Source organism: Passer domesticus, chromosome 10 (genome assembly GCF_036417665.1).
Source record: "Passer domesticus isolate bPasDom1 chromosome 10, bPasDom1.hap1, whole genome shotgun sequence".
NCBI classification, from domain to species: Eukaryota; Metazoa; Chordata; class Aves; order Passeriformes; family Passeridae; genus Passer; species Passer domesticus.
In genome coordinates, this window is record NC_087483.1 from 33,676,835 (window position 1) to 33,702,019 (window position 25,185).

Sequence of the window (25,185 nt, forward strand, 5' to 3'; positions counted from 1 at the left end):
AATGTTCGCTCTACAGGTCCTGTCAGAATGAACAAATTAATGTTTTGAATTAGCCAACCAATTAATTCTGGCTCAGAGTCTACCCTCAGAAGTACATGAGCAGAATTACTGTTTAAGGTAGTAGCTGTCAAGTGCACACAATAGATATTTATGCTGATTCTCAGAAAAGTGACCCTTGACCATTTGTTTCATATTACTTTACTCCTCAACCAGGAAGATTACTGGTCTCTCAGCTCTGCCTGGATCTCTCTAAGCACATCTTCAACTCCCGTGTATGAGGGAAAGGAAAGGAAAGGAAAGGAAAGGAAAGGAAAGGAAAGGAAAGGAAAGGAAAGGAAAGGAAAGGAAAGGAAAGGAAAGGAAAGGAAAGGAAAGGAAAGGAAAGGAAAGGAAAGGAAAGGAAAGGAAAGGAAAGGAAAGGAAAGGAAAGGAAAGGAAAGGAAAGGAAAGGAAAGGAAAGGAAAGGAAAGGAAAGGAAAGGAAAGGAAAGGAAAGGAAAGGAAAGGAAAGGAAAGGAAAGGAAAGGAAGCCATATTATCTTAATATTGATAAGATGCAGGGCTAAGACCAAGATATATGGGGAAATTCCAGAAACAGCATCAGGAAAAATACAAGTAGCTTCATTAAAAAAATTGAAAAATTCAGAATAGCAAGAGGTATTAACAGTCACTGAGGAAAGTGTCTTCATGGCTGTCTTCCCATCTTTTCCCACAGCCATTCTGGCATGAAAGCACACTAGAATTTTGTTTTAGATTTTCTGGGTCCTGGTGAACCACCCTGGTTATCCTGCAGCTTCCACACAGAGGCAAACAGTGAGCAAGGATTGAGCAAAAAATGTAAAGTAATGCAGAGTACAAAATGTCTGAGCTGTGCTTTGGAGCAGCCACCTGGTACAGCAGAGTAGTCCCTGAGGAAAAGTAGTAAGAAGTCTGAGAATCCTTTATTACCTGTTAGAATTTGCATACAGAATTTGCAACTCAGGTTGAGAATTAGGAGTAAGTGTAGGTCATCATTTTAAAGATGCTTTTGGATTGGATGAGAGACGCAAAGGTACTGTAGGCACTTCTTTAATTTTTGAGAGACATTCTTCCTAATCTTTCCTAAATCCTTGTAAAGCATGGACAATTATTTTAGCCTGTCATTTCAAATCATATTTAAAGGGTTTTTATGTTCCCAGTAGGAGATATTCTAGTCAATAAAATAATTATGAATTTAAGCATTTCATTTAAATGGTATTGAGTTCTAGTAGGCAGTAATGACTCCTGTTCCAAACTAACAGTTAGCAATTTACAATTTTAAATGCAAGTTTTTACAGCTCAGTCAAATGGTGATTTTTGTGTTGTAATAAGAATTTGCTTCTAGAATGAAGGGTTACATTTAAATGATTTTTTTGTCTGCCACAGTGTGTGACAAATAATAAAAATTAACAAATCTGCTATTTTGAAAATTTCCAAATCAATAGCGCTATGGCCTGAACTAACACTTTGCAACACTCCCTAAAAAACCTCTATTTGCTCTTCCTGCATGATTCTGCACACACAGCACAGATCACTCTGCACTGTGTCAGAATATCAAACCCTGACAGGCTGCATCCCTTTAAACTTCTTAAAACAGATGATGTCAACTGCTCTTGCTAGTGGCAGAAGCAAAATTAACAAAGTAATTGTGACATTGTCTATATACAAAAGATAGATGCAAACCAGCAAGGTGGACGTGTGCAGTGGATCTTCCTGAGACTTCTCCCACAGACTGTGCAAATCACAGTCTGGAAATGTGACAATAGATGAGTAACATGACTGTAAGAGCTTTTACTGACATGGGTAGAATCAGCAGTTTTGATAAGAACCATAACAGTGTGATTCCAGCTGCAGGAGCACTCATCTGTGAGGTGTAAAGGTCTTTTGTTCACTGTTTCAACCAAGAGGTTCATGGAACAGCCCCAAAAGGGATTGCTCCCAGCTCTGTGCTCTTAAACTGCATCGGAAATCATGTGAATGCCATTACTTTGGCACAAAATGTGACGACTTCAGCTTTGTGCAAGGATGTTTGGGGATTTCATCTGAACAGATTCAGCAGATCATAAGTCAAACCAGTGCAGGAGAGCCTGCCATCCTTGCCTCTAGCTTTCTGGAAAGCACAGTTGTCACTGGTAGATTTGTACTTTGTAGACATGAACTCTTATAAATTCGTCTTTTGTCCAAATCTTTGTGCATGAAGTGTTTACAGTGCAAGCACTTTAGAGCCTTGATTACACAGCAGCATGGTGAATAGCTTTACACTACCAATAAAAAAGGATGCTGATGCCAGAGACAGAGTTGAATTGGAATTCTTTCGTTTGAACCTCACAGCCCTTCATGCTGTGAGTGAGTGCCTAACTAACAAGCCACAGGTGAGCACTTCAGGAGGTGACAAAGCTGTGATCCTGGGGTGCTTTTGTGGCATTATACATTCGTCCTACAGGGCACTACATCTGTTATATAATTAGCTGTTCTTTTTTATAAATAGCCCAAGGTGTGGCAGGCTGGTTTAACAGAAAGATGGAGGAAGAGAAAGTATTAATGAGAAATAATGAGGTGGCATTAGGCAGCTCATATGGACAAAATATGAACATGTGAGCTGTGTCATTGAACCAAGCCCTGCTTTAAAGAAAAACAGGGTGGGAGTCTTAGAGACTAAATTCCTCTTTTCTTTTACAGAACAGGCAGCACCCAGGAGAGCTTCCTCAGTTTGTTCTGCCAAAGTGCATCAGCACTGCTCTGGAGGCCTTTAGAGTAGAAAATTATTTTTTTTCACCCCTTTGCCCCCCAGAGTGTTCAGTTTCTGGCTGGCTGTTAAGGCTTCCAACCAAGGTGCTAAACCCTATCAATTGCAATGGCAATGCTTTCTTTTTTCTCCCTCTTCATGGACATCTGCCCACCAGGAACTGGACTGAGACCAGCAGCTCATTTTGTGCTGGCTGCTTAGCAGCCATCAGATGGTAATGGTATCTGATCACTGCTGACCTGGGCCAGAAGCATGTGTGACACAGGGGCTTAAACCTTGGCATCCTAATAGTAACCCCACTGAGCTGGACCTGGGATGGGAGCTCCTTGAATGCAGACTGTTTGCCTTTGACTGAAATTAATGTCAGCAGTGATTTTAAATGGGAGTTTTCTGTTCCTCATGTGAGTCGTTTTAAGGACAGGTAAATGAGGGAAGACAGACAGATGAGACAATGCCAAAGGCAGCTGGAGCTGTCACTGTGCCCTTTTGTGCTTCACACTGGTGTTTTTTCTCTAAACATGTTACAGCCTCCCTTTTGCAGTGTTGTAGACTCCCTGATGGTGTGCAAAGGCTTTTGGAATGGGTTTTTTTTCTGAGCCTGCTTAAATAAGCATTTATTTTTAATCCAGAAGAGACAGAAAACATTCCTTTGGATCTAAGCATCCTTCAGGTGCTGAGGAGGTAACAGGAGTGTGCCCTTCCAAGGTGCCCAAGAGGACTCCTTTGTAACTTCTGTGTTCTCCTCAGTCATTGCTGCAGTCATGTGTGGCACTCTGCAAAGTTTTCTAATGTTGATGAGGTTGGTTTGTGTCACTGTTGCTCATTGCTCCTGGAATTGTTTCAGTTCCTTTCAGGTGTGGATGCCTGGTGCAAAATGTGCAGTGATGGAGGCCTCCCCTCAGAAATGCAAGACCTGGAGCTGGCCATCCACCATCACCAGACCCTCTATGAGCAAGTGACCCAGGCCTACACAGAGGTATGTGCTTCCCAGAGCAAATGTGGGTATCCTATGAGTGATAACAGATGCATGGCTGCATTTAGGAGCTTAGCTTTTCTAAGTGAGGTAGGATTTCCTTTCCATTCCTGCTAATCTTTGAAAGATAGAGCCAGAGCCAATCTCAGGCTGTAGTACGTGACTTCCCAGAAATTTGCTTGTAAGGGAAGAACCAAAGGACAAATCATACAGAAATGAAATCTAGAACCAATGTTGGCACCCCAAAGAAGAGGCATTTCACAGTCTGTGCTGAACTGGAAATCTATTTTTGCCACCACCCCTTTTGCTTTCCTTCTGTGCATGAGTCCTGGCTCATAGCACAGGTATGCTAATGGCTCAAAGGATGCCAAAGGCTTTCTCCTTCAATGTACAAGTCAAAGAGATGTAAAGTCCTAATTGCAATAAATGCTCAAAGGACTTTGCTTTAGATAGAATCTAAAATCATGGAGGCTGGAAAAGACCCTTAAAATCCTGAGTCCAACTGCTGAGCTAAAACTATCATTTACCACTAAATCCTATCCCTAAGCACCATCTCAGATGTATTTGTATATATTGTTATAAAATATCTCCGACCTAAATAGGGTATGTGCTTTTTTCCTTTAAAAGAGGATGCCAAGAATACTGAGACAAATTCTCTGGAATTTTGTCAAAAATAACCCACATGAAGTTCTTTACTTGTTTTTTCCCCGTTCAGGCTACAGCATAAAGTAAAAGCTACTGACAAAAAGTCAGTTCCCCTGTGCTGCACTGGGGTGTGCTGTACTGGAGTGTGCTGTACTGGAGTGTCTCTCTGGCTGTGAAGGGATTTTGGATTTTTGCTTCTTGCAGGGTTTTCCAAGCTGGATTGGAGGACTGTGGTAGTGTTTGCTATACTTAGTAAATTACCAAGTGAAGACTCCAAGACAGAATATATATAGACATATGTATCTCCCACTTGCTCATGCCTTGCTCTGGTCATCATAGAGGAATATATTTTCTCTAAACCCCATTTTTTTCCCTAGTGCAAACTGTAGATGTTTCACAGATGGCACCATTAGTCTTGTCACTTCCAAGTCTCTGGAGGTCTTCCTGGCCCACTGTAAAGGATATCTGCAGATTTTCACTTATTCCCTAGCCATGGGATGATTCCACTAGCACAACAAAATCTATCCTTTGGTTCACCCAAGGTTACATATCTTCTTTCAGAAGCATTTGCATTCTGCCTATCCTTTCCCTACCACAAAGCCTGGAATATCTGCAGGTGATAGGAGTGTGTGTGTGTTTTGTGTCAGGTGGTGAGCTAAAGTCTCCCAGAGTCCAGCAGCAGTTTGCTTTGACAAATGCAGCACTGGATCTTACACCTTACTGGGATTGCAAGTCAGGGGGTGCAGGTCCATTCAGCTTAAGACTTTTGCAAGACTTAAAAGTATGTTGTAAATAAGATGTAAGTGAAGTGATGTGACTAACCTGGGTTGTTTTGGTTGTCTCCTTGCACAATCCTTGAAAAATTTAAAAAGATTCACATGAAAAGATTTTTGTTGATTTATTTTTGCAGTTATGAGGAGAACATGGAAATGAATGAAAAAGCACAGTAGGTGGCTTCTCTAGTTGTGAGGATGTTCCTTTCTGAAATCTGCTCATTGGGGAACTCTGAGAGCACGGATTTTCTGAGCTATTGATTGGGAATGCAATAATAGTCACAATTTGAGAAAACAGACTTTTTAAGCTGGAATTTCAGAGCTGCAGATGATATGAAACCCTGGAATATTGATGTCCTTGAGAATACTGAGTACCACTGGTTACCTGATGGTCACCATGCTTCTTTTGATTTGTTTAGTCCAGTGTGTTGGGACAAGGGTGTAAATTGGAGAGCAGAAGAGCACTTCTAATAGCCTCTGATTTGTATTAATGATTATTAACAAGACAACAGAATTACTTCAGATCTGGTGTTTTATCTCTGTCTGTCCAGAGAATAACCAGGAGATTATCCCCATTAGGGAAAAATTATAACTTGTAATCTCTGAGGCTTTTTAGACTGGCAACAGAAGCAAATTGCCATGAAACAGATAAAAACCTACATCCCATAGAAGAGAAAGGAGTAACAGACAGTGAAGTGTAGCTATTAATAGGTCTGTATTACAGCACAAACTTTGTAAGAAAGTTTTCCTGAGTAAAACATGTGTGTTATATTTTCTGTGCAATCTCATCTCTTACTGCTAAACTTTTGAACCTTTATTTTTAATCCCAGTTCTGCTGTGATTGTAGCAGTGTAAATCAGCAGGGACTCTAATAAAAACCATTGGAACACCACCCAGGGAGTGATTCAAACCACCTCTAAGCCCAAATCCCAGTAACAGAAACACAGTGAATTACACAGTGGATTTAGCCAGTGCAAAGAGTGAGTTTCTGGTCTAATAATCTGCACCCACATGTGTCCATGGCCTCGGTTTCCTGTTCCCAGCAATTAAGTAGTTGCTGCTTGTCTTCCCACAGATAAAATAGGATGTAGTATGCCTTATCTTCTTCCTCTGGAAGCTGCTTCTTCCTGACTAGCAGCTAATGCCATCTCCATAATCTTGCCAAGGTAACACCTGTGCCTCAATGTTTCCTCCCGAAATCCTCAATCATATCACCACTATCCACTGCTGTTGTTCCCTCTGTGACCCTAAAAGGCTCCAGCATGTGCAAATTATTCCAGCTGATCTTCAGCAACAACTGAAATTGAGTATGGGAAGCCACTCCCTGTGTACTCTCCAGTTATTTCCTGGTCTAGTTCCAAATTACCTTGAATACTTAAAAAAAGCCCCAAGAATTTTCCTAAGGCTACCAAATATGATGAGATTTTACTCCAATTTTTGCCAGTATGCAGCTCAAAAGGTCTCTTGGTTTTTCTGAAAAAGCACCAGATATCTGGTGCTACCACAGACCAGAACGTGGCATGGCTTGCCAAAAGTTAGGGCATTAAAAGGACATTTGCTACATTTGACTAAGCAAATTATAATACAGGAATAAATGAGACATGGAAATCCTGGAGATGTGTGCTAGCTTTGACTGATAATATTCAAAATCTGAACTGGATGAAGAAGATTCATTACCCTATTTTCTGTCAGGATCAGTGATTGGGATTGCTTACAAATACACTTTCAGGAAAACTTGTTATTTTCACTGCAGTTTGTTTCAGAGGGTAGGCTGGTAAAAGAAGGATTCTGATAGTGTCCTCATTTACCATTTCGGTTGAACAAAATATTTTAATTTTGTAATTTGGAACTGAAAAGTTATTTCAAGAAGCCATTTTTCGAGAATCAGTGCATGCACACATTTTTTAGCAGAAATCTGTTTTTTATAGTTTAATCTGCCACTTTGCCCCTGCAATATGAAAATGGTCCAGGGATGTTCCAGAAAAAAAATCTGACATTAAAAACCCAGGCATTCTGATTTTTTAAATGCCCAAATGCCTTTGCATCTGTAAATATCTTTTAATATGCTTGAAAAAGGTTACATGTGTGCAAAGGGCTTTGTATTTCCCAGCAAACTTCATAGTCTATTGAAAACTGAGACCATAGATCCCTCTGAGCTGTTCCTGGGGAAGAAAAGAATCAGTCATATACTAATTTATTTTTTGCTGCCACTGAATGAAATACAGAATGGAATGTCACACTTCTTAATGTATAGACATACTTAGTAATCCTACAAAGAAGGACTCTCCCTTATTATACAGAATATGAATGACTCTGCCATCTGTGGTTTTCTTAAAATGCCACCTCCTCACAAAGATAGGCCTGCTCTTGCAAATGCCACCTGTCACCAAGCAGTGTGTGTCAGGAATTTTCAGTGCCCAAGTGTCACAGTGAAATAAAGCCCTGGGATCTCTGTGTGCAGCCCCAGCAGTGCTGTACCTGTGCTCCTGCTGAGTGACACAGCAGGGCCACTAGGAAGCAAAGGCAAGTGCTGAATGTGTAAGTACAAGTCAAAAAGAGATGTTATTAGTTCTTTCTTCCTTTTTGACTGAAATATGGAAAACACAGCAGAAAAAAATGAGCTAGGCTGTTCTCTGCCAGCTGTCAGATATGTAAGTACCAGTGCAGTGAAGCAGACCTATTTCTTCATTCAGGTGAGCCAGGATGGAAAAGCCTTGCTGGATGTCCTACAGCGTCCCTTGAGTCCTGGAAATTCTGAATCCCTTACTGCTACTGCAAACTACTCCAAGGCTGTTCACCAGGTGTTGGATGTGGTACATGAAGTCCTGCATCACCAGCGCCGCCTAGAAAGCATCTGGCAACACAGAAAGGTCCGGCTACATCAAAGGCTGCAGCTCTGTGTTTTCCAGCAGGATGTTCAACAGGTAATATCCCTACTAAATAGATAAAAAATGACCCTTTATTTGCAGCCATTAAGGTGACTCATCCAGAAGCTGTTGCCATAACCAAGATTTCACACACAGCTCTAGATATCTGCTAAAATCCTAATGCATCTTTCAGCATCTCTCGGTTTCATGTTGGAAATCATCAATCAGTCCATTGAATATTGATCAGTCCATTCCCTGTAAGAATGTGACACTGTTTTCAGTGGTTAATTTGTCACAAGTGAGCAATTAGCTATAGGTACTCTACTGTTCCTGAGAAAGTGATGTTTAATAGAAAAAATAATTTCAAGTGTAAAAAGCAATTGAGCTGTGATGTGTTTCACCTTTCAGTGTGGAAACAATGTAAACTGACAATTTAGTGGTGCTGTTTATATGATCTTTGTACTATTACCACTTATGGAGTACACAAACCCATGCTATGAGTTTGCTGGCTCCAGTGAAGTGCACACCCCAATGCTCAGAGCCCTCCTCACAGAAATACAGTTTATACAGCACAGGCTTGTCTCAGAGAACCTCAGCTCCAGGTGGATAACTTTTCTCTCCCAGAGGAATCCATATGAGTGCCAGCACAAGAGTGTGAGTGACAGTAAGTATGAGATGCCATGTTTGTAGCTGCCAACTATGCAGGCACAATCAACAGATGTTGCAGGGCTCTGCTCATTCAGGATGGTGTGGTTTGTTTAAGGGCCCCATTATAGCCCAAAGCAGATGTTGGGAGCAATATGGTACTTGCTTTAAATGAAGAGGCTGAATGCTCTAATCACGTTTATGGAGCATTCTAATGTCCCTGGGGTTCTTTATGCCACTGCCTTCCTCCAAGTGAAAAATGAGGCAGAGATGGAGTGACAAAGCTGTCACATGCAAAACAGACATGAACCTACAAGGACAGGAGACAAGCAATTGTTATTCAATGTGGTGCTATTAGTGCCATAACTAGAGTGCACCAGCACAGACAGAACTGTAGCTGGAGATGTGCCTTGCAAATATTTGTGACCATTTCTTTGTCAGTCTTCAAAAATTTGCCAGTATTTCTACCTACCTGTGGTTTTCCTCTAAAACCACAAAAATATTCATGAGATATATATAATTAAAACTAGGACTGAATGTAACAGATGCTTAATTTAAGCAACTTTTCTTTCATTATGTGTCAGCAAACATACTGCATGGTAATGAAATTCATAAGCTATATATTAAACAGAGCATGTATTTGGTATTCAGTCAGAATACTCTCAGCAAATGATATGAAGTTAATACAGTTTTAGGGCTAAAATCTGAAAAATCAAGGTTTTTTTACATTCTGATGATTTTATACTTTTTCTAATTGTGGTATTTAACATCAATAAGAATCTTACGTATTCTTGATTCCATAGGGTGATTTACACTTCTGTTCAGTCTTTCCAAACTGAAACTTTCTTACATCTTCTGAATTCAGTAGAGGTGTTTATGAGGTTCATTCATGAGACCCATTCACACTTTTACTTCCTACACATGCAAAGCAATGAAGCTCTGTCACTGGTTTTCAAAAAGAGCAGGTCTTTATATGTACTGTGGCTTTTGCTAAGAGAAAAAGAAACAGGCAGTAAGAGTCTCTGGAGCAAAATCACTTGAGAGAGGATTACTCTGTGTGAGTTCTGTTGGCAGCACTCTTTCCAAATTTTTCTCTTAATGGGTAGTTATTATCTGGGAAGCAACAACTTAATGACAGACATGCTTCCATCCTAGCACACACTGGAGGCATCTCTTTGTCCTACTTAGAAAGTAGAGAGGAAGAGATGAATCATTCTGTTCACTAAACATCTGTACTATTCAAGATAAATGCTTTGTAACTCATAAATGGAATTATCAGCTAAACTAATTATCAGCAATGAATTGTAGATTCCATGAGGAGGAGGAAGATATCTGAGTATGTTGATGGGGGCTTTTTTTTAAACTAATCACCTCCTGTATATCTGTCATGCAATTCCTATTATGCTTATTTTGTTCAATGTTGGCAGATGAAGCTGTCTACCTGTATATTGCCACTGATCATAAGCAACATTTATCTATAATAATTTCTTACCTTGTCAAAATTTAATAACCTTCAACTGAGTTCCCCCTAGTTCAAGTCTAAAATGAAAATATGTAGGAGAAGAAATCCTGACAAGAGAGTTTTTTAGACTTCTCTGTCTTCTAAACACATAATGATACAGCATAGTTTCTCCAAGATGTTCCTCTCACACAGCTCAGAATTTAACAGTTTCTCACAGGTGCAGTTTTCCCTGTCAGGATGTCCTGTGGCTCACCCTCTCCAGCTGTTGCCCAGTGCAGTAAAAGTTCTGGTGAAAGATGACCTCTGACTCCTTCACTTGTTCATCCATACCTTTCTTGCCATGTCACCTGTTGTGCATCAATCTTGTCTCACACTGGATGTTAATAGGGACAGGTTTTTGTTGTGTTGCATGTCTTAATAAAGACAGCGAGATTATTTTGCATCCTCTCAGTCTGCTATTAACATTAATAGATTTTGGTAAAGACATCTCCAAGACGAGACTCTTACGGACCTTGAGAGACCAGTAAGTGCTTACCTAACTTCTCTGGTTAGTCTTGTCAGAGGGATTGAGTATTTGGGCGTGGAATAATAGGAGATAATAGAGAGATCTTGCAGAACTGATTAATTGGATGAAGGCTTTGTGTAGGCCAAGTGTGTGCCATTTGAACTGGATTTGAGAGTTAACCTGTGTTCAGCAGGGCTCATTCATATAATTTCCAGTTATCTGCACCATTTGCAAGGCAAGGCTACCTGCTGTATGTACTAATGGCACATCAGTGTGTTCTCAGAGGTTCACACTGTCGAGGAAATACTTCTGATTCTAGCTGGGTTTCAGCATGAACTGCACAAAATCCCTACAGTTACAGCATAACTAAAATACACATGGTGCTGTATAAAAAACAGTGTAAACTCTGTGGATTGCCAAGTTACAGTGTTAATGTAAGAAATGTTATGCTATAAAATATCAGTAGAAATAATCACTACCTCACACATCAGACATTTTACAAGGCTATTTGCTACTACATCGATGTATTAATACAATTACATCCATTTGCACATGTGAACCAAGATAAATAATGGTGTGCTGAGGATGCCGAGTTATGAATATATAGTGTTTTAAAGAAGGAAAGAAAATAAATGGTGTGAAACTGCATTTGCAGCCTTCCCAGGAAATAGAGCACCATTCACACAAAAGCAACAGCAGTTAAGAAAATTTGTGAGCTGCCATGAGGTTCAACACAGGCAGGAACTGACAAGAAACCCTTTTAACACCAAAAGTATTTAGGATCATTATAAAAATGTTGGGTTGCTGAGTGTGTAAAATACTTCATTGCTTCAGTTGTTTTTTAGAAGTTCTCTGGTTTCAGACAGGGAAGAACTGCACTGTTTGATCCCTTTAGAACACAGCTGTGGGAGGAGATGCTGAGATTCTGTCCTGCATGAGAGAGGAAAAATCCCTTTTACTTTCATGCTGTTATTTTGTAGTGGCTGCAGATGCATTGGCCCATTTTTGCTACCTTTTCCCTTTTGCTCCTCTCTGCTCTGAGTCTTCCCCTTCTGCAGTCTATTTACCATCAGATTAATGCCATTTCCATTTCTGTTGAGATTTAAAACTTCTCATATTTTGTAACATTCCCACTGCTTTGCACTGTTAGGTCCCAATTTATCCTGCCAGCCTCTTCGTGCATCTCTGCACTCTAACATGAACAGAAACGCCATGGAACAGCAAGGGTAGCAAAAATCTTGTAGCATGAAATGTTATCAAACAACCTTAGAAATAGCTGAAGAAAGTTCATAAGGCTGTTCTTCACTCCACTGCCTCCCCATCCCCTTTATTTCCCATGAGCAAGACTTTCACCTGAATTCTCCACTCTATAAACTCATTCAAGTGAAGCACACCTGTTAAAGTAGAAGGAGAAAGGAGACCCATTTGATGCATTATTGAAATTATCTGGGCAAGCCTTGAACTCGGTACTTTAGCACACTTTCATGTCAGAACAGTCACACTGATACTCTCATTCTGCATCCTTCATTGCTTCTCAGGGAAATTCTCGGTCTTTCCATCATTTCCATACCTGCATGCCAGCACAGCCTGGCGCAGGCAGCCTGTTTCTCCACAGACTCATGATTCTCTGAATAACACTGCTGGTGCTACTTTCTTCTTGCTTCACTTTGGTTGGGATGGCTGCCTGTGGAAGAGTGGAAGAATAGGTGCATGTACAGGTACTGTGTGTGCTGGTGCTTTCTTGGCTGTGAACACTGTTGAGTTAGCTGTGGTGGCTCTGCATGGCAAAATGGAGCAGATGAAGACCTTATGGCAGATGAAGACCAGTGGTGAACAGCAAGATAACACTGACAAACATTTACTGGTGAGAGGGTAGGCAGTGCTAAGAAAGCTGGAACAGCCTTTCCAGCTGCAGTCTGGATTTGATGTCTCAAATCCTCTTGGTTACTGAGAAGGTCAAGCTAGACTAGTGTCAGGTTCATCTGATTTCTCTAAATTTGGGATTTGCCTTCTGTTGGCTTCATGCCCAGATACATTAAGGGACATAGTTTTGGTTTCCTTACGTGGTTATCTGCCTTCTGGTGATGGATAAAAAGGCCATGTGGCCATTCTGATATCATTACATTTGCCAGCTGCCATTGCTGTGGGAGACTGCAGAGTATTGAAGAGGAAAAGCTGTCTCTCTTCACAACCAAGCACTTTAACTTGTAATGTGTCTGGCTTTTACTGGCAGAGAAAACAGATCAGGACATAATCCTGACATCATTTGTATGGAAAAATGTCCTGCCAACATCTGTCTGTCTCCATACACTATCTGAGAATGCTGAGCACTCCATGTGATACATGTGATCTATGTGGTCCATTTGCAGAAGAATGCTTGGATATTTGAGGCAGTTTATATTTCATTTAGCTCTCACACAAGACTTTAGAGGATTAGGTCTGTATATTACTCCCCCATTTGCATGTGTACACTTGGTTGTTTTGATCTCTTCAAGGCAGTGAAGAGTTCTCCAACATTCTGTAGTTTTCCAACATGTTCTAGTTTGTTTCAAAGACAAAGAAAATGAGACTATATATCTGCTTTTATGCTTTGTTTATAATAATACCTTCACTGTGTCTTGTAAAACAACAGATTTATTCATAAACAATTGCTAAGGAAAAGAACATTATAATTAAGTCAAGATTATATTTACTACCACATGACTTCAGCCACATCACCCTGCAAGAGTACATCACATGCTCTGTGTGCCATCTGAACAGATTTAGCCTTTAAATAGCTCCCACTGTCAGCCATTAATTAAAACATTACAATTCAAAGCATCCTAGAGAATTTTCACAACTCTTTTGGTAAATTGATGTGGTCATGAGATGCATTTAATGTTTGTCAGTTACATGTTTACATTTTCAGAGTATTAGTGCTGTACTTTCTCTGAGCTTAGAAGGAGTGTGTGGCCTTACTGGCCATAAGTGATAGTGAGTAGAGTTATGGTTGTACTGCCCCCCAAAAAGAATGAAAAAGGAATCAATACTGGTAAAACTTCTTGGCAATCTTCTCCTAATGGGATAAAACAGGAAAGAAAATAATCTTTTGTTATCCATGACTAAGAGATAAATACCTTTGTTCTCACTAACCCTGTCCTTCCAGCAGTTGGTGATTCCCCTGGTTTATTATCTGACATGAATATCTCACCAGACAATTCTGATAGGACACCATACAACTTTTACCTACACATCTCTAAAGGTCCAACTTAATACTGTGTGTCTCCAAACTCACATACATCTCTAACACCTCTGATGTAGCACTTCTCTGCTTTATTATTTATGCAGTAAAGGATGTGCAATTGTAGTAAAAGGGTTTCTGTTTGCTTCTATCCACATCACAGACTGTCCAATTAAACATTTTGTCAGCTGCTTTTTCATGGCAATTTTCATTCCATTCTTGTTGTTCCTGCCAAAGGAATGGGAACATTTTCAGGCAATGTGAGTGTGAGCCCAGGCATTGAAGAGATCTGTAGCCCCACTCATCTTCTGAAGAGGACTTAGAAGTAACCAATGCTGGAAGGAAAGTGGTGGTTTATTTGTGCTGATTAGTATCCTGCAAATATAGTGAAAATGGCCACTTAAATAACAAGCATTGCTGAGTGATTTAGTTGCTTATTTTGATCTGTTAAAAAAGAACTGTCATTTCTTAATTTGAACCCACAGTGGCATGGGACTATGCAGGAGTTTCAGATTATTTCTACTGACTATGGATGTTTTTCTCTAAGCTCTAGTGGTGACAGAGTACAGAGTAAGAGCACCCTGCACAGCTACACAGCCCCTGCTACTCCTTGACCAGATTGTGTTGGATTTGCTGCACGAGGAACCACACTAGGAAGGGGAATATTGCAGACATATTTCTTCAGTTTCTGGTGAATTCATAGGGGTGTTTCTCTAGCTCCTTTAGCTTACAAAGACATGGAGCATTTATTGGCAGTGTGCTCAGGGTTCTCCAACACAAACAGGACAGGGTTCTTGGAAAAAGAGCACAACTTAAAGAAGTAATGTGCATTTTTCCTCTTTATCAATAACTATGTCTTAGAAATCCTCCCTTTGAAGGGCCACAGCAGAGCTTCCTGAGGGAGGTTGCAATCATGTGGCATGTTGCAATTTGGGCACATTCAGTGGCTGTGGTGTAGAGGCAGGCTCTGTGTTTTTGTCTAGGCAGAACCCGGGACATTTGCACCCTGTAGCCACTCGTCACTGTATGGTATAAGAACACTTCAGAGGTCTGCAGCTATCAGCCTAAAAAGTAAATTGCTTTACATACTTCAAACTCACATAAGAGAAAGGGAGCTCTTAATGTTCTTAATGTCTGACAATGCTCTTAAGTTTAGACCAGTATTATCTTGTATTATTTTGTGCCAAAATTCTTCACAAAGAACTATAGGTTTAAATTTTTATTTAAAGGTATTTATTCGGGAAATCCTTTAGAGGTTTCTGATTAACAATACACTATCCTCTTCATAATTTGAGTTAAAGAGTAACTTGAAGTTATCTGGAAACAACCATTGTCTCATTCTTCCTTTACACAGTTCTTAAGACAAGCAGACCATTGTTCTTTGTGCTCCTAAAGAGTCACTGATGAAAAAATAATAATGATCACTTTTTAATTTATACACGGAGCAGTAGTGTAAGGGATATCCAACTTCAGGGGCCACATTCAGTTACCAACTGAAGTTTACTTAGCACTGATATATGAGTAGTGTAAGAACACTTGGATGAGCTTCACAGCTGTCTTGGGAGATAAGATCTGAAGAAATCTGAATGAGCCAGCTTGATCTCTGAACCTATTGAAGTGAGAAGAGGAACAGAAAAAAAATTTCATTGTTGGCCAAAAAGTGCTTTTCTTGTTCAGAGCACTGTCTGTCCTTCAATACCTAGTTCCTCTCAGATGGTCTGTTTTTCTACTTCTTGAATGGCAAATGTTTGGGTTCTTAGGCTAAGAAGCTCTCGTGGAAACCCTCTGAAACCATACTGACTCATGGAGGGTTTGGATCTGTCTTTCAGTGGATGAAGAGGAAACAAGTCATAGCATGGAGAAATGGAGAAGGCAATATAAAGATGCAGTTCCTTCTCTGTAGGCAGGTGTAATGATCCATGGTCTGTATTTATCCTGCCTGTCTTCAGAAGCATAACTGAATCATCCAAGTCAGGAGCCTAATGCAGAGTTTCCTTTTATATTTTTTACCCTGACATCACCTGAGAATGAGTCTCATTGTACCCTGGATACTTCCCTCTCTTATTCCAGACTGTCAGGGAAATGATGATAATGTAGGCTCTTCAGACAAGACCTTCATTTCACTGCCTGATGTTGGGTGGGATTTATTAGGATGCAGGAGCCCAAATCCTGTGTGATGCCATTTTGGCATTTTTGGCAGTCAGTGTCTTCCTGATACCAGATTTGCTTTGCAGCATTCTGATGGGAAGTCAGTCCTCAGCAAACTGCTAAAATTTGCTCTTACACTTAAACAGAATTTGTAGTCATTATGTGTCCTGTCCTCATTATCTATTTCTGTCCCAGGATTGTTTGCATGTCAGGATTCCTGAAAATATCATGTGTAGTTTATTGTTTCTGAAAGGCATTGTTGGCTCTTAGCGTCATGGCAAAGGAGGAGAGAGAATTAGGCTTGTCTGTTACTGATTAGCCCTGCAAAAATAGAAGGGTTGCAGTGGTGAAGAAAGAGAAATAAAATAGAGTTTTCTCCAGCTATATGTATATTTTTTTGAAAGCAATTGCTAGAATGAGTAATTGTCATAAGGACATGGAGAAAAATAAGGTCTTTGAGTGGATGTAGACTGGAATGCCAGAAAACTTTCTGCCCTGTAACTTTAAGAAGTAACAATAATAGTAGTGTTCCTCGCTTATTAAGGTTTATTTCATTTCAGGATTATGGGTTTTCTAAAAGGTTGATGTTGAGCAACCTGCCAAAGGTCACTTCAAGCTTCATGACTAGAACTTTTCATGTCAGGATGTCTGATTCACAAATCCCTGCTCTAAACCAACAAAGTCATGGCTACTCCAGTTTTACCCCTTATGGAAATATCTTATAGGATTTATTGGGACTATCTAAAAATTAAATAAAGGTATGTTATGCTAAGAAATAAATATGCTATTTTAGGCACTGGTTTAGGAGTCCAAAATAGTCACTCTTTTCTACTCCATTTGTTTCCCTTGATCTTTCCTTTCAATTATCTCCTCATAAGGCCTCCTAGCTTTTTCATGGTCCTGCCTGTCACTCAGAGTGATCAATCCTCTTTCATATTGCTTTTGACTGATGGCCAACAAAAGGCATTTTCGTTGATGTGAGAAAAAAACTTTGCCAAACAACAAAGAGCACAATGAAAGCTAGTTGCTAATGTAGAACTCTAACACTCTTCCCTGTGTTTTCCTCCATGGAGCAGCTGCTCAGCCAGCTGGTTACTTTCCCCCTCTATAATGAATTGCACTCATGGTTTGAGATGATTATGTCTTGCTGGGTAGCAAGAGCCAACTTAGGCTGAGCTGCTCTGGCACCATGACCTGTCTCTGCCTGCTGCTCCTCTCCATTCCAGTCATTCCTGTTAGTTCTGCTCATCCTCACAGCTCTGCCTTCCCTCCATACCTTCCCTGGCTCTGCTGGGCAGCAGCTCTTTGCTCTGGTAGAATCTCCTGTGGTTCTTCTAGATGCCTTACCAAACCAGCTTGACTGAAGAGTTCTGGTATTTCTTTCCATGGAAGAGAGGTTGTGCACTCTTTTGGACTAAATGTAGAGTTTTAGCTCACAGGAGACTTTTAGGCAACTTCTTTTGTTTCATATTTCTCACAGGGAAGTTTTAGACAAAGCTTCTTGCTTGTTTTTAGAAGCTGTAACCTGGATTGTAGTTCTGGAAGCTATTGCCTAGGCTGGGGTAACCCTTCAGGCACATTTAGACAGAGCTGCTTGGCTCCAATTCCTGTATACTTTTACAGCTATAAACTTCTTTTATGTTACACTATGGTTCCCTTTAACAAAAATGTCTTTCAAATGTGAAAATATGCAAACCAAACACATTTCAGGTCTATCCATTGGTCTTTCACCTTTCCACTCCCCTTGTTTTGAAAGCTCTTGACTTGGTTTTTTCCCCTGCCTTTTGTATTTTTTTAGATGGAACATGTATTGAGGGATGGAGAAAATTACTTTTATTTTTGGCTTCAGCAACATATAAACATTCTGACCTTCAGATGGTTCCCTTCCCAAATAAGGAGGAAAAGTTGTTGGGGAGGAGGGAAACCACAAAATGAAACTTTTTTATTATTATTATTTTCCCTGTTCCTCCAACAAAAAGTAACTTTAAGCAATCAAAATGTGTTTTGGATATGGTTCCTGCTTGCTTACCTCCTCAGGTTTTCAATGTCCAAAACATGTCCTTTATTCTTCTCATGAGTGTCACTCCTGGAATAATTTAAATATCTCCTCTTTTCTCTGAACAGCTCAAGATTGTTTCTTGCTGAGAAGGGTTTTAATGAGTGATCCTTCTTGCCCATATATTCTAGTTTATTTTTGCATTGCCTGTCTGCCATAGGAGCCTGGGCTATCCATTGACAAACAGCTCCTCACTGCCATTATCCATGGCCTTCTCTGGTGCATCTGTAAGGTCACTGACCTTTCAGCCTTTTAAACCCACACAGGATCCTTTTCTGCTGTGACATGTGGAATAGTCAGCAGGACATTGCACATGGATGTAAACATTCCAGGCTGTTTGTTCCAGCCCTGCTGCGTCTGGCACAGGCAGTACCCAGCTCAGCAGGGCTCTGTGTGCTACAGCAAAGCTTCTCACACACCACAGCAGCTTGGCCCTTCCCCAGTTACCTGCAGTCCTGAGCTGTGACTTCTCTGCCCTGGCCATGTATGCTGAGCACAGCTGGTTTGCCTGAGCAGTGACTGCCAGACGGGAAGCACCAGCAGAAGAGATGCTGCAGTGGCAGGAGAAAAGCTGTGCTGCAGGTTTGAATCACTGGGCAGGACCCAGTGTCAGGGCAGCACTGCCAGGAGGTCACACATAGCCTTGCACTCCTTTCTCCCTGCACACATCCTGGCACATATAAACTTGGAGTTTAAATGTTGTGAGGCACCAGGATATTTATTTACAAGACAAGAGATCATAGAAGAGTCCTTGATGAGGAGCACCCACTTACAACATTCACAACATTCAAGGTTTTCTTTCATCCCTGTTCTCCTACTTCTCCATTTCTATTCTCCTGCTTCTTTCCCACTTGGTTTGTGCTCTCATATTTTATCTCTAGTTTGTAATCAGGTCAGAGCCCCATGGAGAAAGGTGTTTAGATGTTGGCAGGATGCTCAGCCCCAAAGGGCTCTGTTCCTGGCAGGGATGTTTTAGGTTACTGCAGTGGTGCATTTGCCATCCTGGTGAGTTTTTCTGCTACTGCCACACGACTGTACCAAGACCCTTTTGACCCAGCTGGGATTTGTTCTCTTACAAAACCTGTCTCTTCTATGTGCTGTGATTGTAAGCCTTGATAACCTGGATGATCAAATAATCTGCTCCCCACAGTAACCCAAAGCAGAGCTTTATTCAATATCCTTTATTCAATATTCAATATGAATCAGAAGTTTCCCCTGTGGTGCTGTAAGCAACTCAAACACAGTGGGGATTGCCTGAGTGCTTGTCTAGGCCTGGAGCACAGCACTTGCATTGAAGATCCTCTGTTGCAAAGCTCATCTTTGCTTTCTCAGTCTTTTCTAGTTGTCACTTACCTTTAAATATCTTGTTTAAACTAGTAACAGGTTTCAGTGGGTTGATACTATCAAGATGTATATTTTGTGATAGCAGTAATAATAATGTTATCCTAATCTGGCATTTGTCTGATGGAGAATTTATTTCTTTGTTTTACAAACTGAGGTTCTGAAAGAGACCATAAAGCAAATTAGCATTGGAACTGTGAAGAACAGTTGTGTTTTTTTCTGAATCTTTATCCACTGTGTTTTAGTTTTGCTTTGTTTCTCCTCTTAAAACCCAGAGGCACATCTGTCATTGGCAGAGTTCAAATCAATTGCTCTATTTACACATTTGAGAATAATGTACTTTTCTAAAGAGCTCATGTAGCTGCTTTTTTTCTATCCTGCATACCTGCTATACATTTCAAGGTGTCCTTCTACGTTTTGGACATTCCCACCAAGAAAAAAAAATGTTTCTAATAATTAGGATATTGTTTTATCTGTTGGTTCTAAAGAGGTGTAGAAATCCCCTATGTAAGTGTACATGAGGAATAACCTGGGCCAGACATTGAGCATGCTCATTGAGCATTTCTCTTCCTGAGAAATTTTAAGCATAAGCTAAAGTGGTGGAAACAGAAGAAAATGAAATGGAGATTTGCTTGAGAAAAAAAAAAATCAAGAGCTTTTCAGGTTGTCTTTGCTTCAGTGTTTACTCTGCCTAGACAATGTTCTTGCCATCCTCTTGAGATGTGAGAGACCTGTGACATTCTTTCAGGAAACTCTGACTATGTCCAAGCAAACAGCCCAGATGGGGGGAGCCAGACCTAGACTAGAGCTGGCCACAGCCATGTCTGACCCAGCAGCTGCTTCTGGAAAAATGATGTGAAAGGACAAATATGGGACAAGAAAGGGAGACCTGGGAAAAATGTCTTAGTCTCAGAGGGAGCAAAGTCATTGTTCTAACTAGTGCTATGGACAGCAACAAACAAAAGTGTCTATATGCCCTAAATAAGAAAATATTTCTGAATTTCATTGGTCATAGTCTGACAGACTTGATTAATTGTATTGCCAATTCATTACCCTGAAGCCAAGTGCCAGGTATGATTCCTGAGAGCTGCAGAAAAGACTCACAAATAGCAACCCAGCAGCACAACTGCAAAAGAAATAATCTACCTGTCAGCCTGGAGAAGCTTCATGCAGAGCACAGCAGCATCGTTCTATGCTGATGCAGAGCACATTTTCTGTGTCTTGTACAGAAGGAACATGCACAAATGTGGTTATTTATAGTTTCTCCACCTACACTCAGCTTTGAAATTTTGTCTAAAAGAAGCTGAGCATTTAAAGACTACAACAGGGTTTTTAACTTGAAGGTTTTTTCTTTTCATGAGTTCCTTAAAAAACAATAATCTGGGAACATTAGTAACAATCCAGGCATTAAGGAAGAAACATTAGTTTTTCATTTGTCTGTCTATTGTTCTCTTACTGGAATGTTTTTAGAGAGGCAGTTGCCAAATTTTATGAAGTAAAATATTTAATCGAGAAAATGAAAGATAATGGGTACATTTGATGAATGTGAACTTTACCAAAGGAAAGCAATGTTCAGTTGAAAGAAGTTCCTTCTCAGGGTGAGAGAGGCATGTGGTGTATATTCCCACTCCCTTTTGGGGAGCTCACATCTCAGATGATGGCATTTAGTGAAGGAGCAGGCTGGGGCTGTGTGCCCTCAGGCAATGCCTAGAGGAAAGGGACAAGTCTTGCTCTCAAAATGCCCAGCCTACACCCAGCCAGCTCTGCCAGAGCCCAAAGCTGAACGTGCTGTTTCCAAGAGAGACGTAACTAAGTCCTACATTTTGCTAATTACTAGAGCTGGGACCGGTTATTTTCTTTACAAGAAGGTGGATATGACCAGAACACGTTGTATTCTCACTCTTCTCCAAACTCCTATCAGTTTCAAACCATCATGATGCTTTTATAGGTGTGAAGAACTGTACAAGTACATAGTAGCCATCTGCAGAAAGCAGACACAAGGTTATTTTTGCCATATAAGCCTGTGGAAAGGTAAGGAGTTCAGGTGGAGCAGTGTGTCCCTCACCATCGCATGAGGGGAGCAGTGGTGTGGCCCATGGAGGGTGGCATATCTGGGATAATCAGGGATACTCAGATGAGTAATTGTGACTATTGTCCAGGTCTGTAGGTCTACAGTAATGTGAAAGTTCTTGGAGATGTGTGGGGAATGGCAGAGAAGTGCTGCAGCAAGCCCCCTTGAACATCTGAGCCCCTGCTAGAGAAGTTGAGAGCAGTTTCCCTGATGTGCAGTCCATTACTATAGGAGATATTTAGGATGTCTTCACTTAGTCATCCTGTTAAGTCTGCAGCCCTTTCATAACCACTTTGCATATTTTTGCAACAGAAACTTCTAAGAAGGGGGTTGCTGGGGGAGTTGTTATTCTGTAGTGTTTTCCACTGCAGAAGCTGTTGATGAGCAAGGATCCTGCTGCAGGGACTGTCTTCTCTGGATAAACTCCTACAGACCTGTTTCCAGATGGGCTTGTAGGATATCTGTGGGTGCTAGAAGCAGTGAGAAGTGTGAATAAGACTATATGCATGTATTTTTTGCATATCTAGGATTTCCTGACACTCCTCTGGACTCACATGTCACAGTATGGTTTGCTCAGATGTGTCCAACAATGTCAGCTGTGCTTTGTGAGGCCGCCCCCACTGCAAAGAACAGAACATGAATGTTCTGTTTTGACAAACTAATGGGGCTTTAAACTACAAAGGTTAGATTTTTGTTGTTCAAATGAAAAATTGTGCAGAGGTGAAACTTTCACATAATGTCCAGGAAGCTCATAAAAACACCTACCATCTGACTTCATAAAGACTTCTTTTTTTGGTTGAATTTAGACAAGGGAATAAAGAAAATTTTTAAAAAAATGTTTTAATTGGCCTTGCATTTAATTCCCCTCGTTAATTTAGTTGAAATATGCAGCAAAATACTGATAGGTCTGTAAGGTTGTTTTTCCCTCCAAGGGTAAATGGGACTGTATGTTTTTTTCTTTTGAAAAGACCTCTTTAATTATGTCGTGGTATTTGGAGTAGCTACAATTAGAGAGCAAAAGCAGGGAGTGATTAAAAACTCCTACTTAATAGCAGCTGTATTAGTTCTCTGGCTTTTCAAAGAGACCCAGGCACAGTTTAGTCCACATATACAATATGGAGAAGTTGTGCTGAAAAGGAAAGGCAAAATGGCAGTCAAAATTTTTTAACTGACTTGAGGGAATGTTTTCTGTTGTAGTGTTTTAAGAGAACTCTTTCTTGAGAAAGGATTGAAGAAGTATCAAAGTTCATCCTTCTTGTTCAGTCTTCAGAGTATGGTAATGAGTGTAGTTCTGTTCACTCAATTCCACCTTAAAACAAACAAACAAACAAACAGAAAAAATTCCTCTGAAAGCTCAGATTGCTTGTCTGGTGATACTGGGCTACACTGTGTCTTAAGAAGTTAGAAAAAAGTGACTCATTTCTTAGAGTCTGAGCTGAATTAAATACAGAAGAACTTGGTAGGCTGGCTATATTATTTTCTGAAGATGAATTAGTCATTGCTGCATGGGCACATCAGGATTTATAGGTATACATTCAGCAATTAGGCATTTGTACCTGAGTGGTTTTGGAGCAGCTGGCACCTGATTTTAAAGCCCAGCCTTTCAATAGATTGTCTGTTCCATTTTGTACAGCTGCCACCACATTGTTTATTATTTATAATATTTCAGTATGTTCCTTTAGTGGAAAAGGTTCCTAGAATCCCCAACCAAATTTGGAACCACATACTTCTAGAGGCTGCAAAAACTTAAAGTGGAAGGCAGCTTTCCACTTGCTCTGTCAGCCTTGCTTTTTTCAACTGCAAATGTGATTAATGCCATTTTAGAAAAGTGAATGGAGGCAGTGACGTTGAGTCATTTGCTCAACTGCCATGCTGGGCATTGAACCAAATCACTCCAATTCCAGTCTACTTTTGATATGAAATCCTTGTTGCTTTCTACTTCCTACTGTACAGCAGGGCTGTACCTGGCCATGGGGACTGCTTCAACCTGTGCACTGCAACCTATAAACTGCACACATTCACACATTGCTGCATGGAAAATAGAACATGGTGTTGAGATGTGTGTCCAGAGGCTCAGGTCCTGCTGGATGCACAATTAGTTCCTGCCTCTTCACTTGACACATGTGGGGTCTTTGATCCATGTTGGCTGAAGGCAGTTGAAATTTCACTGTGGTTTTTGGTGGGAACAAGATCTGAATTTTAGAGTCAGATATAGTTGCCTCTGGAAATAAAAATCATTTTGTGGAAGCCAAAGTTGATGTTTCTGGTTTAAACGTGAGGTGTGATCCCCATCTTTTAAAGGTTTTGTAGCAATATTTTATTGTGCCACCAACATAAATTTATAATGAAGAAGTGAAAAAGAGAGTTTTTATTAGGAAACAGAAACCACAGATGAGAATGACTGAGTTTTGTTTTGGGTTCTATTATAAACCATTAATAATAGCAGGAAAAGCCAGAGGATAAGTTCCTTTGTATTTGAGTGTATTTTCTCAGCTAGACCTTTACTTGACATTACCCTGCTGTGACAGGGCCAGGGATAATTGGGAAAAGGGATCTATTTTCAGCAATGATTTGGAACACAAAAAGAAACTGATTTAAATCAGACTGTGTGTGCATTTTATTCATTACAGAGGATTAGTATTTCTTAAGTCTCCTTGAGTTGTTGTGAGTTAGGGAAGATTTTTCACTTTGTTTTTCTTCTGATTCTCAGTGTTTGTCTGCCCTGGTGCTGTTGCTGACACCAAGTTCTCCTGGAGGGCCTGGTAGCAGGCCAGGGGTTGGGCTGGCCATGCCATCCTGCACAGAACAGCATTATCCACTAGATGGAATTCCAATGGGTAGAAATTGGCAATCCCACACTGGCTGCTGCCTCTACTCACAGTCAGTGGTCTCCCTGGCAAATGTGCCAAGTATCTCCTAAAGGCACTTTTGCCTCCCAGTAAAGGAGTGGTTTGTGGGTGACCTGACATCTTTTTTGAACTGTGTTACTCATAAATGCATATGTGATGTGTAGCTTCTAGTTCTGCTAGAAGAAAATGAAGTATCAAGAGATTCTGTCTTGTATTTGCAAAATCTGGTATATCCAGTAAGTATTACTAACTAGGCTTGTACAGTTTTGAAGGGCTTTGACAGAAAAGATTGGATTTTGTTGCTACGCAGTGGAACAAAACATTTGTAATAAGCTTTGGATGTGAAGTATGATCTGAAACATGAACCTTTTAAATGCATTTCTTGGTTACAAAAAGCAGGCTTGGCAAAGGCAGAGCTTCTGGAATAGGAGTTTCAGACATGCAGGGCCTTCGATCTACTGAGTATTCATAAGAGCAGCTACAGGAAAGTAAAGATAAGGTTTGATTCTTGTGAAGTTTGAAGTGCCTTATGAATTCCTAGTATCTCACCAGAATTTAGTTAGCCCATAGTGCCTGAACAGCAAACAATTAAGTGCTCATAGGAGCAGCTTGACACTGCCTGGCTTCCTTTCACCACACAATTTTAGAGGCTTTGTCCATGTGTTTAAAGTTAGGCAATGTTTATGCACCTATTTGAAATGGGGCCTCATTTAAAGCTGAATAAATTAGGTGGAACTGCTCTGGAATTTATTACAACTATGTTACCAAAGAGTTAAACTAACCCCTTTGAGTTATACCAGGTTTGTACTGTTTTGAGATCAAGATCTGACTTTTAACTGCTTGAAGTTAATGGTATCATTTATTTTC

General features: G+C 40.4%; 1 protein-coding gene across 10 annotated transcripts in view; it reads left to right on the forward strand.

Moving 5' to 3' along the window:
- The window catches only part of KALRN (kalirin RhoGEF kinase), a 473,084-nt gene that overhangs the window by 227,208 nt on the left and 220,691 nt on the right, over nt 1-25,185 (forward strand). For all 10 annotated transcript variants that reach the window (XR_010369452.1, XM_064435043.1, XM_064435045.1 and 7 more), the window contains 2 exons: nt 3,608-3,739; nt 7,848-8,078. Coding sequence is in view for 9 of the 10 variants with exons in the window: in XM_064435043.1 (XP_064291113.1) it covers nt 3,608-3,739; nt 7,848-8,078 (363 nt within the window). In the remaining variant the exon portion in view is untranslated. The remainder of the gene's footprint in view (nt 1-3,607; nt 3,740-7,847; nt 8,079-25,185) is intronic.